Genomic DNA, 14,194 nt, shown 5'->3' on the forward strand with positions numbered 1-14,194 from the left:
TCCATATGGATCTGAATCCCTGATCTACTCCCGTCCACCTGGCACCTGCTTGCTGATCTTGGCCCAGGTCTTCTTCAGCCGGTAGATGGCGCTGCGGTTGAGCGCCGAGGTGATCTCCAGCACGCCGTTGTAGTTGTTGAGGCAGCGGCAGATGTCGGCCACCGCCACCCACTTCTCGATGGAGTTGGCCCTGGAGCCCACGTCGGTGTGGGTCATGATCTGAGACGCCACCAGGTTGCTCATCTGGTCACCGTGGCAACGACAAAAGGGATGAGCCGGCGCCGCACGGACACGACGACGAAGGCGGTAAAGACTCACGTCGTTGAAGTGTTGACTGGTTTTCATGATGTACGGCGTGCGCTCGTTCTTGTCCACCTTCATCCAACCCTGACCCAGGAACTCCCTGCGAGAGACATGGTCGTCAAGATCCTTGAGAGTCACGAACGAAGGTGTTTTCCAGCAGGACTGACTCGTAAGGAATGCTCCGGAAGATGATGTGATCCAGCAGAGTGATCTGCTCCGCCAGCTCCATCGCCGACAGCGACTCGAAACACTCGGCCTTCGGACAGTCGGCCTTGAACACGAAGACGAGTCGGAGGTGAGATTTAGAGTTACTATGTCAGTGGCATCACAATCTAGAGAGGAATTTAACCTTTTAAATAAAGAAACTTTATTTGTGTCATCCGAATATTGCATTTTTTTTAAATAAATTGTATTTTATTTTATCAAGTTAAATTTAATTTAATTTTATTACAAGTGATTTTGACAACTTAAATTAAATTAAATAGTATTTATTTACTGTACATTTTATTTAATTGTATGAATTCAATTTTTTTATTTTTTTATTTTACTTAATTGTATTTTATACAATTTTATTTTAATTACTTGTATTTTATTTTAGTAAATTGATATTTATTTTACATAATTGTATTTTATTTAATCAACTTAAATTTTATTTTATTTTATTACAATTTATTTTAACAACTTCAATTTTATTTTATTTTATTACAATTTATTTTAACAACTTAAATTGAATTAAATACTATTATATTACTGTACATTTTATTTTATTCGATCAACTTAATTTTCATTTTATTTTATTTTACTTAGTTGTAATTTATTTTACTTAATTGTATTTTATTTGATCAACTTAAATTAAATTAAATGTTATTTTATTTTATTATATTGTTATTGTTTTATTATACTTTATTTTATTTTATTTTATTTAGTTTTTTTAATTTTATCAACTTAAATGACATTACATTTTATTTTATTCATTTATTTACATTTTTAATAATTACATTCAATTATGTTTCATATTGAAAGTTTTATTTCGTTTTTTAATTAATAATTGAAAAAAGAATATTCGAATATAAAAAGTTTGGCATTTATTAATTTAAATATAATTTTTAAATTTTCAGTTGGTTTGTTTTACAAATAGAATTATATTAGATATTCTAATTCCGATAATTGAAAAATACATTTTCTAAATATGAATTCGTTTTTAATAGTTTTGAAGCAAAACCTTTTTTTACACATAGAGTTTGATATTCTAATTCCAGAAATAAATATTTTATATTCAATATTTTTTTAATTCATAGCATTTCAAATTCAATATAAAATGTTGGTATAAAAGAGTCACTTGATCGAACTTTCAGCCAATCATGCGACACACAGACGATCATGTGACGATGTCTCTTCAACATGGCGTCTCCCAAAGCATTGCTAACACAGAACTAATGCTAGTTTGGATTTCAAAGTAAGAGCTCGGTGCTCGATTGCATTGGTCTGGAAGAATTCACTGTTACACCAGCATTTTATATTGAATTAAAAAAAACTATACATAGATAAATATATGGTTTAGAAGATGTATTTTTGAATTAGTAGAATTAGAATATCGTCACATGGTCTCACCATCTGCAGGATGTCTTCGATCCTCAGCTGTGCGTCGTCCTGCTCGTCCTGAGAGAGGGCGCTAGAGAGGCAGAGTGAGAGTGAGTGTGTGTGTGTGTGTGTGTGTGCGCGCAGGTGTGTGTTGTGTACTTGAGGATGTTGGCCGTAGCTTTCCTCTCCTGAGGAAGAAGGTCTGGATCTCGCAGAACTTCCTCCAGCAGACAAACCACCGACATCTTCAGGTCCCCGATCATCTCGAAGTCCTGCAGGAAACACATTCAGACTCGTGAGTGAGTGAGTGAGTGAGTGAGTGAGTGAGTGAGTGAGTGAGTGAGTGAGTGAGTGAGTGAGTGAGTGAGTGAGTGGGTGAGTGAGTGAGTGAGTGAGTGAGTGAGTGAGTGAGTGAGTGAGTGAGTGAGTGGGTGAGTGAGTGAGTGAGTGAGTGAGTGAGTGAGTGAGTGAGTGAGTGAGTGAGTGAGTGAACACAAATACATGATCGGTGTGTTGAGCAATTAACTCTGAGCTCAAAAAATTAATTAACTGTGAGTTAACTGTGAGTTAAATGTGAGTTAACTGTGAGTTAACTGTGGGTTAACTCAGAGTTAGCAGTGGAGCGTCTCTCTAACCACAGTCTTGACCCGACAGGTGCTGGTACCTGCGAGTGCTTGGAGACCCAGTGACGCAGCACGTTCAGAACTCTGTTGGTCGCAGCTCGACGGATGATGAACTCTTTGTCACACGTTCTCTCGCTGCTGCTGAAGACTGAAAACAACACACAACAAACACACAACACATTTTCTCCATTGAAAAATCATTTTTTTCACGTTCTGGCAGAAATATGTGGGTGTCAATTTTCCTAAGAATTTGTTCTACATTCTTTCAGAATTAATTTGGGGAGTACATTTTCTCCATTGAAAAAAAAAAAAATTGTCCGAATTATTTTGATATTTATTATAAAATGTTATAATATTTTCTCCATTGTAGAAAAATGTTGGTTAGGTTCTGTCAAAATGATTTGAGGTCTAAATGTATGTGGTAATTTAAAATGAGTGACAGCATTTGTGTTGTGTTCTGTCAGAATAATTTTGGGGAGTACATTTTCTTAATTGTGACAAAATTTATGTCGCGTTCTGTCAGAAATATTTGGGTGTAAATTTATCTTGTTTTACGTTCTCTTATTATTATTATCATTATTTTGGGACTACATTTTCTCTAGATTTTTCCTCATAATTCCGCTAAAATATAGTGTTGGTCTGTTTGAATCTTTAAACAAATAATGATGATTTAAGATAGTTTTCTCTTTACAAACACATTTTGGGTGAAAAAAATGTTTTTTTTTATTCACTAAATCCAAAATATCAAACATTTATTTGAAATAATATTCCATTTAAATGTCAAAATAACTAACTGTACTCATACATAATTAACTAGTCATTAAAAAAGCAAAATCAATATCAATTAAATGTGTTTAAAAGTAAACATTTTTGATTTTGAGTATATATACTGTATATATATATATCTTCTCCATTGTAGCAAAATGTGTTACGTTCTGTCAAAATTATTTTAGATGATTCTTTTTCTACATTTTCACAGAATCTGTTACACACTGTCAGAATCATTTTGAAAATACATTTTTTACATTGTAACAGAACTCGCATTGCGTTCCGTCAGATATATTCTGGGTGTAAATATTCTCCATTTTAAAAGAATATCGGTCACATTCTGCCACTATTGTTTTGGGGAACATTTTTTTCTCGCAAAAAACTGTTGTAATCTACAAGTGTTATTTTGGGGACATTTTCCTGTCCATGCTAACACACACTGTGTTCTTCTGTCAGTATTATTTGGGGATAAGTTGTGTACATACACTGGGATATCATTGTAAAAAAAAGTACATGAATATATGAATCTTATCGTCTCGTTTCTACTGGAGAATCATTACAAACGCCTTCAGATAACCTTGAGTTCTACGTCACGTTAGCGCTCAAGCTAGCTGTTGAACCTAAACCACAAACGTTTCTAACCAGGAAGTCGTTGTTAACCAGTATCCCGGGTCGCTTGTGTGCGATCGATAACAAGCCGGGGGATTTACGTTACATTCATATTCATGGTCATCCAGGAAGTCTGGGCTTCTTCGCTCAGGCCGCTGCCCCCACGACAACCTATTCCCACGCGTACGTTTCACTGAATCTCTCCGTTAAACTCTATCATTGTTGGTCTGAACAACATCCATGAGTTACTTAAACAAATACGTTTTTTTTGGAAGCTTAGTTTGGAAACTAATCGAATTTGGGGCGAGGGTTTGGAAAAGGTTTGAGTCGGTAAATAAGGGATCGGAGGACGGAGAGCAGGTACCTGGCGGTGGACCGTGTCCTGCTGCTGCCGTGGCGATGGCAAAAGCAGAAGCAGGAGAGACGGCGCAGCGGGAGTTTTCTCCAGACTGAACTGCAGAAACACATGTTACTGTCAACTTCTGCCGCTCCTCTGGACAAACCTAAACGACATTTCTGTCAGAATTAATATAGAAATAAATCAATAATTTTTGTCAAAAAAAACCAAATGATTCAACATTAAAATGTGATATTTCTGGTCTCAAAGTTAATTTGATGTTACATAAAGACAAAGTGAGTCTCTGGCTCTATCCCGGAGCGAAGGCGAGCGACGGCGTGGTGGTGTGTGGTGGAGTTGGCGGCGTTTCCTACCCCCGGGCTGCCGGTAGCGGAGGTGTCGTGGCGTGGACGGGGAGCGAGACGGCGACATGTCTCCGGCGTCGCTGCCTTGAGGAGACTCGGGGATGATCTTCTCCAGCGACACTGACTCCAGGACGGCTAGACGAGCACAGAGAGGGAAGAGGAGGATGGTTTACGTTCGATTTTCTTCAGGTTATTTCATACCATTTCCTTTTGTTGTTGCTTTTTTATATTTAGTTCACAATATAAAGTAACACAAAAAAAGTATTGAGACAAATTGATATTGAAGAGAAAAACGTATATTTGTTCTCAATTGTTAAATAATTTGTTTTATGTTCCAACAGAAATATTTTAAGGCTACATTTCCTCCATTGTAATATAATGTATTTTGTGTTCTTTTAGAATTATTTTAGGTCTAAATGTCTGTGTGTTAAATAAAAAAAGATTAAGCATTTTATTCTGAAGAATGTAGTACATTAAATGAAAACAAATTAAAAAACACTGTTAATATTTTTTCAAATCATGTTTTTTCACCCCTAAAATTTATATTTATTAATTTTTTTAATCAATTAAATTATTTGAAAAATAATAACAAATAACACCTTTCAATAAAGAAAGTATTGGGTTAAATTATATTGAATTAAATTATTTTAAAATAAAATTGAATTAAATTATTTGACAAAATAATTAAATTCTTAAAAAACATTGAAAAAAGAGTCATATATATATATATATATATATATATATATATATATATGCCACACACACATACTGTATATGTATCTCCAGATATCATAACATTTTAAGTACATCCTACATTGATGTATGTTTAATACATTGAACATGTTTTAATTTCTAGTATAAAAATGTTAGTATAATAGTGTCACCAAACAATATCGAAAGAATACTACTATTACTACTAGTAATACTAGAACGAGTACTTGATCGAACAGATATACTTCCATACATAGTATCTTTCATACATTTTCTATGATTGAAAAGTACTTTTTACCTGTTAATCCGAGGCCAAAACACAGATAAATATATTCATTATTTACTCCTGTAAAGGTGTGTACTTGTGAATATTTAAGACGTTAAAAACATAGAATAATTTATATTTTTTTGTTTTCCTGCTACAATGAACCGTCAGGGAGCGACAGGTTTTACAAAGTCAAGCCTCAAAGCACGAATCCCTGAGTTCATCGATGCTAACGCGTCGCTGGTCGTTATCGCGGCACATTTGTCAGCGAGTACCAGGAACACGTGTCGCTGCAGGAATTAGAACAAAAGGTCAAACGCCCTTTGAAGACCAACCACGCGGCTCACGCTGACCTCCGCGGCTCGTATTAAAAATTCGCCGTAACTCGGCGTACGCCTGCATGCCGACGACGCTGGGCTTGACCTCGCCTGGGAAGACGCGGCGTCACCTTTCCCTCGTCTACCATCCAACGCCACCATCTGACGCGGGAGCGGCTCGGAGACCGAGATAACGATGGAACCGCTGAGGACTTCACGGCGTGTTTGACACGGACGTTCCTGGAAAGCCGCTAATGAGGCACCGTATGTAAATCAGGGGTCAGCGCATGTTTAGCATCGGTAGTCACGGGTCAGAACCGGGCACTTGACCCACCAGTCCTAGCAGCCGATGAAGAGTCAACCAATCACATCTTTGGAACGGCAGGGAGGTCCAAAAGCGAGGGGACTGGACTAGTCGATTCGGAGTAATGGTGACCTGAGTGGCTACCGTTACGCTTTGCCGCCCAGCCACCATTGACCTAACAACATAGAATTTAAATAGAGTATTCCAGCGACCAATCGTTCATCGCTCGATAGAGAAGTGTTCAAAAGGCATGATGGGAGTTCACTGTTTTGTTGGTACCAAGTAAGGTGGTTGTGGTAATTAGTGTGTCCCGGTTCTTTGGTGGTACTTATGTTTATCTGCTGGTTTAATAAATGATCCGTTTGTAACAAAGCGAACAAAGCTTCGTTATATTTGCACAGAAACTAATATAGGAAACGAACCACGGAATACATGCCCTTGGACTCTACATAATCCAAATGCGTCATTTTGAACTTTCTTGAACTCCCTCGACCTGGATGAAGAGGAACCAACTCGGATATCTCTGGACCACTGAATACACTGAACTATCTAACTCGTGAAGACTGTGGTGTTTACCTCGGCGGATGCTTCGTCGCAGCTTCCCGCAGAAGGGGTCCACCTTCAGGATTTCCTCTCCGTTGGCAGTCTGGCTCGGACTCTGGTCCGGAGACGTGGGGACCGGGGGAGGCTGGTCCTGCACCTGCTTGGAGTTACCGGGAGGAGGCGAGGTGGACGAGGGAGGCGACGAGGGCGTGGGGGTCTGCAGGGTCTGGGCCGACGTGGGGCTGCTGGCCGCGGACTGGGACGCCGCATGGTTGCCCGCCGGATTGCCCAGAGGACTGGTCAGGTCCAGACCTCCCACTCGGGCGGTGACCGGGGAGTGGAGGGACAGCTTACGCGTCCTGACGGGGGAGGAGGTCCGGGAGTGGATGGAGTGGGGGGGCGGGGAGGAGAACTTGCGGCAGAGACGGGGGGATTTGTCGTTGGCGTGCTCGCCGGCTCGGTTGTTCTGGTTGGTGGCGAAGAAAAGCTCCAAGGACCTGTGGAAGTGAAGCCACATCAATAAGGGATATTAAAAAAACAATAAAGAGAGAGAGGAGCGGAGGGACGTGTGCGGCAGTTTCCCGTTTCTACCAAAAGTCTAATTAGCTTCTCCAGTCCTGTCGGATCCGTTTTTATTTCAGGGGTTATTAAGGATAACCTGAGACGTTTCGTTTCTGTTGCATTACAAACTGGCTCCTAATGAGAACGTTCAGGTTTGGCTACAGTCTTGAGTTTGAGGTTAAACTCTTGAGCTTATGAAGCGGTTTGAAGACATGTCGAACCTCGCTGGATAAATAATTCTATGGTGACGAAAATAGGGGTGAAAAACATGATTTGAAAAAATGGAAACAGTGTTTTTTCATTTGTTTTCATTTCATTTGCTAATTTTATTTTAGAATAAAATACTTAATTTGTTTTGAATAAAAAATGAAATACGATAATTTGTTTATGGAAAGATAGATTTTTTTTTTTTATTTAATAGGCGAGGAAATAAAACATTGCAATAAGAAATAAATGGTTAAATTCAATTATTACTCTTCCATAGAGTCAAGTTACAAAATGCACTTCAATCTATTTTAGATTATTCAAATGTACATTTTTAAACATGATTGTTTTGTATGGAAATTATTTATTTTTGGAAAAAATAAATTTCTCACTATGTCAGACTAATGCGAAATGGTTACATTTAAAGAAAAAAATAAGTTGTTGGTTTATTTTACATTTAAAAATGTATTTATTTATTCATTTTGTCAGAGATTTGTAAATTTATGCTCCGAACTAGTTGTATGGCTGTTTATATTTTTTAAATGGCATAATGTTGACTGTACTTCAAAAAATGAAAAATAAAAAATAACCAAAAGTGTAAACAAAATTCTCCTTTAAAAATGTTGGATTAATTTTATTGATAAAATAATGCACTTGATACAGATTTCAGAGTGTAATTTCTTAGATTAGATTCTTATTCAAGCTAGTCTTACATGATCTTGTTTATTATTTTTGAATGAGGCGTCAGATTTTATGTGATTTATATGCTCTTTTTGGTAGTTAGAGTCCATACAGCGTAACTTTACCACCACATAACAAATAATGTAGAAGAGGCATGTGTGTCGCATAGAAAGAGAAAATCAATCATTTGATTTTCTGTTGAATGGTTTATTACTGTCGGGGAAATGTTTTAAATATAAAATACTCGGTTATGTTAAGATTTGGCTATGTTTTCTTGAAAATCTTACATTTTTGAAGGAACTTTCACACTAAATGCTACACGCTAGCAGGGCGTAGCTAAAAAGCTAACAGTGCTAGCTTGTTGGTTCCAAGTAGGCGGAGACGATGGATGCCGACGATACGAGTCAAAGCGGAATTTGTTTGTCGATGGAGAAAAAACAAAAAGATCATTCGGATGAAGTTTGAGTCTCAGAGAATGAAAAGACGATTAAGTTTTTAAGCGAAGGAACTTCGATGCTACTTGCTAGCTTAGCTAAAAGCTAACAGTGCTAACCAAAGCAACTCTTTGTAAAATATTGAAAATGTATTAATTACAAAAAAAGGGGGATTATGTCAATTATGTTACGTTTCTTTAGCAGGTTTAACATCAAAACATCTTGACTCAGATGTTAGTTTTTTTTTTGTAGATATTCCTTGTGTTTCATCTGATTTATATCATTGAATTACTACGTTAATAATGTGAGAATATATTGATAATATGATTAAATAGAGGAGAAACATTAGTGTCAACATGCAAATATTAACTTGTGGCTTGAGCTCCGGGTCACAGAGAAGAATCGAGCATTCAGGGTCAGAAAGAGAAGAAGAAGAAGAAGAAACATGCGGAGAGAAGATGGAGCCGACATGCTCAAAGTCATGCATCAGAGTCAGGAGAAGGAGAGAGAGAAGGGGAGAGAGAAGGAGAGAGAGAAGGAGAGAGAGAAGGAGAGAGAGAAGGAGAGACAGAAGGAGAGAGAGAAGGAGAGAGAGAAGGAGAGAGATGGTTACTTGGAGTGATCCATGTTTATCTTCTTCATCTTCAGGCTGAAGTCGGGACAGATGGATGAGATGGACAGACGCTCTAATGAGTGGAACTGAGCCCTGAGGAACACGGAGAAGAACAGGGATGGTCCACAGGTGAACATGTGGAAATGGATGATCGGAGAGAGAGAGAGAAAGAGAGGGAGAGCAAGAGAGAGCAAGAGAGAGAGAGAGAGAGATTGAGAGAGAGAGAGAGAGAGAGAGAGAGAGACAGAGAGACAGAGAGAAAGAGAGGGAGAGACAGATATCATAGTTCTTTAATAAAGTGTATGAAATAAAATAACAAAATACTTAAATTGTTGTTGCAATTTAATGTCCGTCCACTAGATGGCAGCGGTCATTACATCCTCCACAGATAAAGACAACAATAAAATCCTGACTGAGGACGAGAGGATACAGTGACTCCAGCAGCCTTTAAAGCTGATGTTTGGACATATTTTGGTTTGAAAACAAATGAAAGCAGTTACGACTTCGTGATATTTACTCTGTTTATTTGGCTTCGTGATTATAAACTTTGGTAATTTGAGCGTAAATCTAACCAATCACAGAAGGAAACACACAATGTTAACCAATCAGAAGCAACTTGGGAAGGTCTTTGTGTCGCTGACTATCTTTCATAACACAACAGTCAACTGAACAAATGAGCTGCACTTTAATCTATTGTATCTATTGATTTATTTATTGTTATTATTAATATTTTATTCAACAATTGATTGTAGATTTCACTAAGTTTATATGTTTTGGATAAAATAAAATGGCAGGTTTAAGACACGAATACTTAATTGATTGCCGAATACATCTTCTAAAAATAATATTGATTTTTAAAACCTCATATTTTAGCTAAGACGAGTATGAGTCGTTGTCCAGGACGACAGATTTATGATGCTCAATAAATAGCAACAAAAACAAGTGTATTCATGTGTTGGTTCAAAATGAAAGTAGGTCAATGTCACCGATAAGTGTTGAAGATATTAAGATAAGATAAGGGACAGAAGTGATGGATGCCAACGACACGAGTAAGACTGGAATTATTTTGATGGAAAAACAAACACAGAGATCAGTCGGACGAGTTGAGCGTCAAACTATGAAAAGATTATTTTTAAATTAATCCTCCTACTTCCTGTTAGGTGACATTTTTTTGTTCCATGACTTGAACTATGTTTTGTTTCCTTGTGTGATTGAATTTGACTCCTTGATACAATAGATAGAAACTATTCATTCTTTAATGTATTCATTTACAACGTTGTGTTGCCCTTGTTAGCTTAGCTTAGCATTCATTCTGCGGGGAATGTAGCACCCCCGTAACACTTACTATCTCAATATATTATAAAAATGAGAATCTCAATTCAATGAATCTACCAATAAATAACAAATGAAAAATGAAAGACATTTAACGGCAGGAAAACATTGAAATACTGTATATAAATAAATGTCTCAAAGATGCTCTTATATATATGATGGTGGAACTCAAACCAAAATGGCTGCTGTGAACATTTTTCACACACAGTGTGTTAGCATTGAGACAGTGTGGGCACACACACAGATACACACACAAAAAGACACATACTTGTATACACACACAGACACACTTGGATACACATGGATACACACACACACAAACACATTGATACACACACACAGACACACATGGATACAAACACACACAGACACACATGGATACACACACAGAGACACACACTTGTATACACACTTATACAGACACACTTGGATACACACACACAGAGACACACACTTGGATACACACACACACGCCCACCCCCACATGGATACACACACACATGGATAGACACACAGAGAGACACACACAGAGACACACTTACGTACATAGACACATTTGGATACACACACACACGGGTACACACACACACACACAGAGACACACACTTGGATACAGACTTACACAGACACACTTGGATACATACACACACAGAGACACACAATTGGATACAGACTTACACCGACACACATGGACACATACACACACAGAGACACACTTAAAGACACAAGGATACTCATACACAGACACATGGATACACACACACACAGAGACACACTTAAAGACACAAGGATACACATACACAGACACATGGATACAAACACACACAGAGACACAATTAAAGACACAAGGATACACATACACAGACACATGGATACAAACACACACAGAGACACACTTAAAGACACAAGGATACACATACACAGACACATGGATACACACACACACACAGACACACTTAAAGACACAAGGATACACATACACAGACACATGGATAAACACACACAAAATAGGTTTTATTTGAAAAAAATGGCAGGTTTAAGACTCAAATAATTAATTTACTGCCATATAAATGTTCATTTTTATTTTAATGAGATTTGAAATATTGACATTTAAAACCTCATATTTTAGTTAAGACGCGTATAAGTCGCAGATTTATGATGCTATAAATCAATAACTATAGACTTGGATCTCTCCCAGAGGATGTTGACTCTAAAATAGCACAACATTTAAATGTAGAATTTCACGTAAACTACGAGTTAAAACATCATACTTTATGTTCCCCACATGACAGTGTCAAAGACAACATGCTTTGAGCGTCAAACGATGAAAAGATTATTTTTAAATTAATCCTCCTACTTCCTGTTAGGTGACATTTTTTTGTTCCGTGACTTGAACTATGTTTTGTTTCCTTGTGTGATTGAATTTGACTCCTTGATACAATAGATAGAAACTATTAATTCTTTAATGTATTCATTTACAACGTTGTGTTGCCCTTGTTAGCTTAGCTTAGCATTCATTCTGCGGGGGACTGTAGCACCCCCATAACACTTATTATCTCAATATATTATAAAAATGAGAATCTCAATTCTATGAATCTACAAATAAATAACAAATCCATTATTTCTAATGAAAAATTAAGACATTTAACGACAGGAAAACATTGAAATACTGTATATAAATAAATGTCTCAAAGATGCTCTTGTTATATATATGATGGTGGAACTCAAACCAAAATGATTGCCGTGAACATTTTCACACACAGTGTGTTACCATTGAGATGTGTTTGCACACACACACACACACACACACACACACACACACACACACACACACACACACACACACACACACACACACACACACACACACACACACACACACACACACACATACATGGATACACACACACACACACATACATGGATACACACACGCATGGATTCACACACAAAAACACATTGACACACACACACACAAAAAGACATACATACTTGGATACACACATACACAGACACACATGGAAACACACAAACAATGTTACAAACACAAAGGCGCACACACAGACATACACAAGTGTATACACACACAGAGACACACACTTACACACACACACTTGGATACACACAGACACACAAACAGATACGCACATACAGTACATTTACGCATGGATTCACACACAAAGACACAGGGATACATACACAAAGACACACACATGTGGATACACACATGGATACAAACACACACACACATGGTAACACACTTAGATACACACAGACACACACAATTGTATACACACACACACATGGATACACACACAAAATGACACACACTTGTATACACACATAGAGACACACACTTGGATACATACACACATGTGGATACACACTAACAGACGCAAGGATACACATGCACAGAGACAAATGGATACACTCACACACAAATGGATACACACACAGACACACTTGGATACACACACAAAGACACACATCGATATACACACACAGACACACACACAGATACATACACAGACACACATGGATACACACATGGACACACACAGACATGCATGGATATACACGCAAAGACACACATGGATACACACACACACACACACACATGGATACACACACACAGAAACACACCCCCACACACACACAGACATACATGGATATACACGCACAGACACACATGGATACACACACACAGAAACACACTCACACACACAAACATGGACACACACACAGAAACACACACACACACATATGAATACACACACACACATGGACACACACACACACATGGATACACACACACAGACACACATGGATACACACACACAGAAACACACACACAAATGGACACACACACCCCCACACAGACACACATGGATACACTCACACACAGACACACACATGGATACACTCACACACACAAACATGGACACACACACAGACACACACACAAACACACATGGATACACACACACACATGGACACACACACATGGACACACACACAGATACACACACACACATGGATACACACACACATGGACACACACACACAGACACGCACACCTAAATAATTTGCTGAGTGTAAAAAACCCTTCAAAACTTGCAACAACCATGTTGTGCGTCATCTCTTGATTGAGAAAATAGTCGTACAAATAAGAGAACTAACTTGTGTTCACCAAACAAAATGGCCGCCGTGAGTGACGTTATCGTGCGTGTTAGCGACGAGACGTCTGTGTACCTGATAGGGATGGAAGAAAAGGGCTTCTTGTAGATGTCGGCCAGCTTGTCCATGACGACGGTCGCCGTGGTGAAGATCCTGTAGGTGTGCAGGAAGGTGTTGAGGAAGTCGATGGACAGGAAGCGCAGGTCGGTCAGCCTCTCCAGCAGACGCTCCACGCTGGCGTAGCGGATCTGCGGGACCTTGCAGGAGTTGAGCGTCTTGCTGAAGCAAATGTCAACATCATCTTTATGGAGACGCACATCGGATCTGATGGATACACGTTTACAAAAAAACACACACACAACGAAGCATGGGTGACTGCTGCACTGCTCGGCAAGAAAAGAGTGTCACGAAAAAACAACCGTCGAAAAAGGATAAACAGGATTCCTCCCCGAAGAAGCCACGATAA

At 38.3% G+C, this 14,194-nt stretch overlaps 1 protein-coding gene across 1 annotated transcript in view; it reads right to left on the reverse strand.

Annotated features, from left to right (window-relative positions):
* The window catches only part of LOC148087355 (ras-specific guanine nucleotide-releasing factor 2-like), a 30,382-nt gene that overhangs the window by 6,654 nt on the left and 9,534 nt on the right, over positions 1-14,194 (reverse strand). Inside the window, exons 6-16 of the mRNA XM_087786225.1 lie at positions 13,804-14,052; positions 9,220-9,312; positions 6,760-7,223; positions 4,596-4,721; positions 4,249-4,338; positions 2,549-2,655; positions 2,044-2,156; positions 1,915-1,975; positions 471-574; positions 319-403; positions 46-243 (exon numbers count right to left, since the gene is read on the reverse strand). Of these exons, the coding sequence (XP_087642351.1) occupies positions 46-243; positions 319-403; positions 471-574; positions 1,915-1,975; positions 2,044-2,156; positions 2,549-2,655; positions 4,249-4,338; positions 4,596-4,721; positions 6,760-7,223; positions 9,220-9,312; positions 13,804-14,052 (1,690 nt within the window). The remainder of the gene's footprint in view (positions 1-45; positions 244-318; positions 404-470; positions 575-1,914; positions 1,976-2,043; positions 2,157-2,548; positions 2,656-4,248; positions 4,339-4,595; positions 4,722-6,759; positions 7,224-9,219; positions 9,313-13,803; positions 14,053-14,194) is intronic.

Source organism: Callionymus lyra, chromosome 1, assembly GCF_982586985.1.
Source record: "Callionymus lyra chromosome 1, fCalLyr1.hap1.1, whole genome shotgun sequence".
NCBI lineage: Eukaryota > Metazoa > Chordata > Actinopteri > Syngnathiformes > Callionymidae > Callionymus > Callionymus lyra.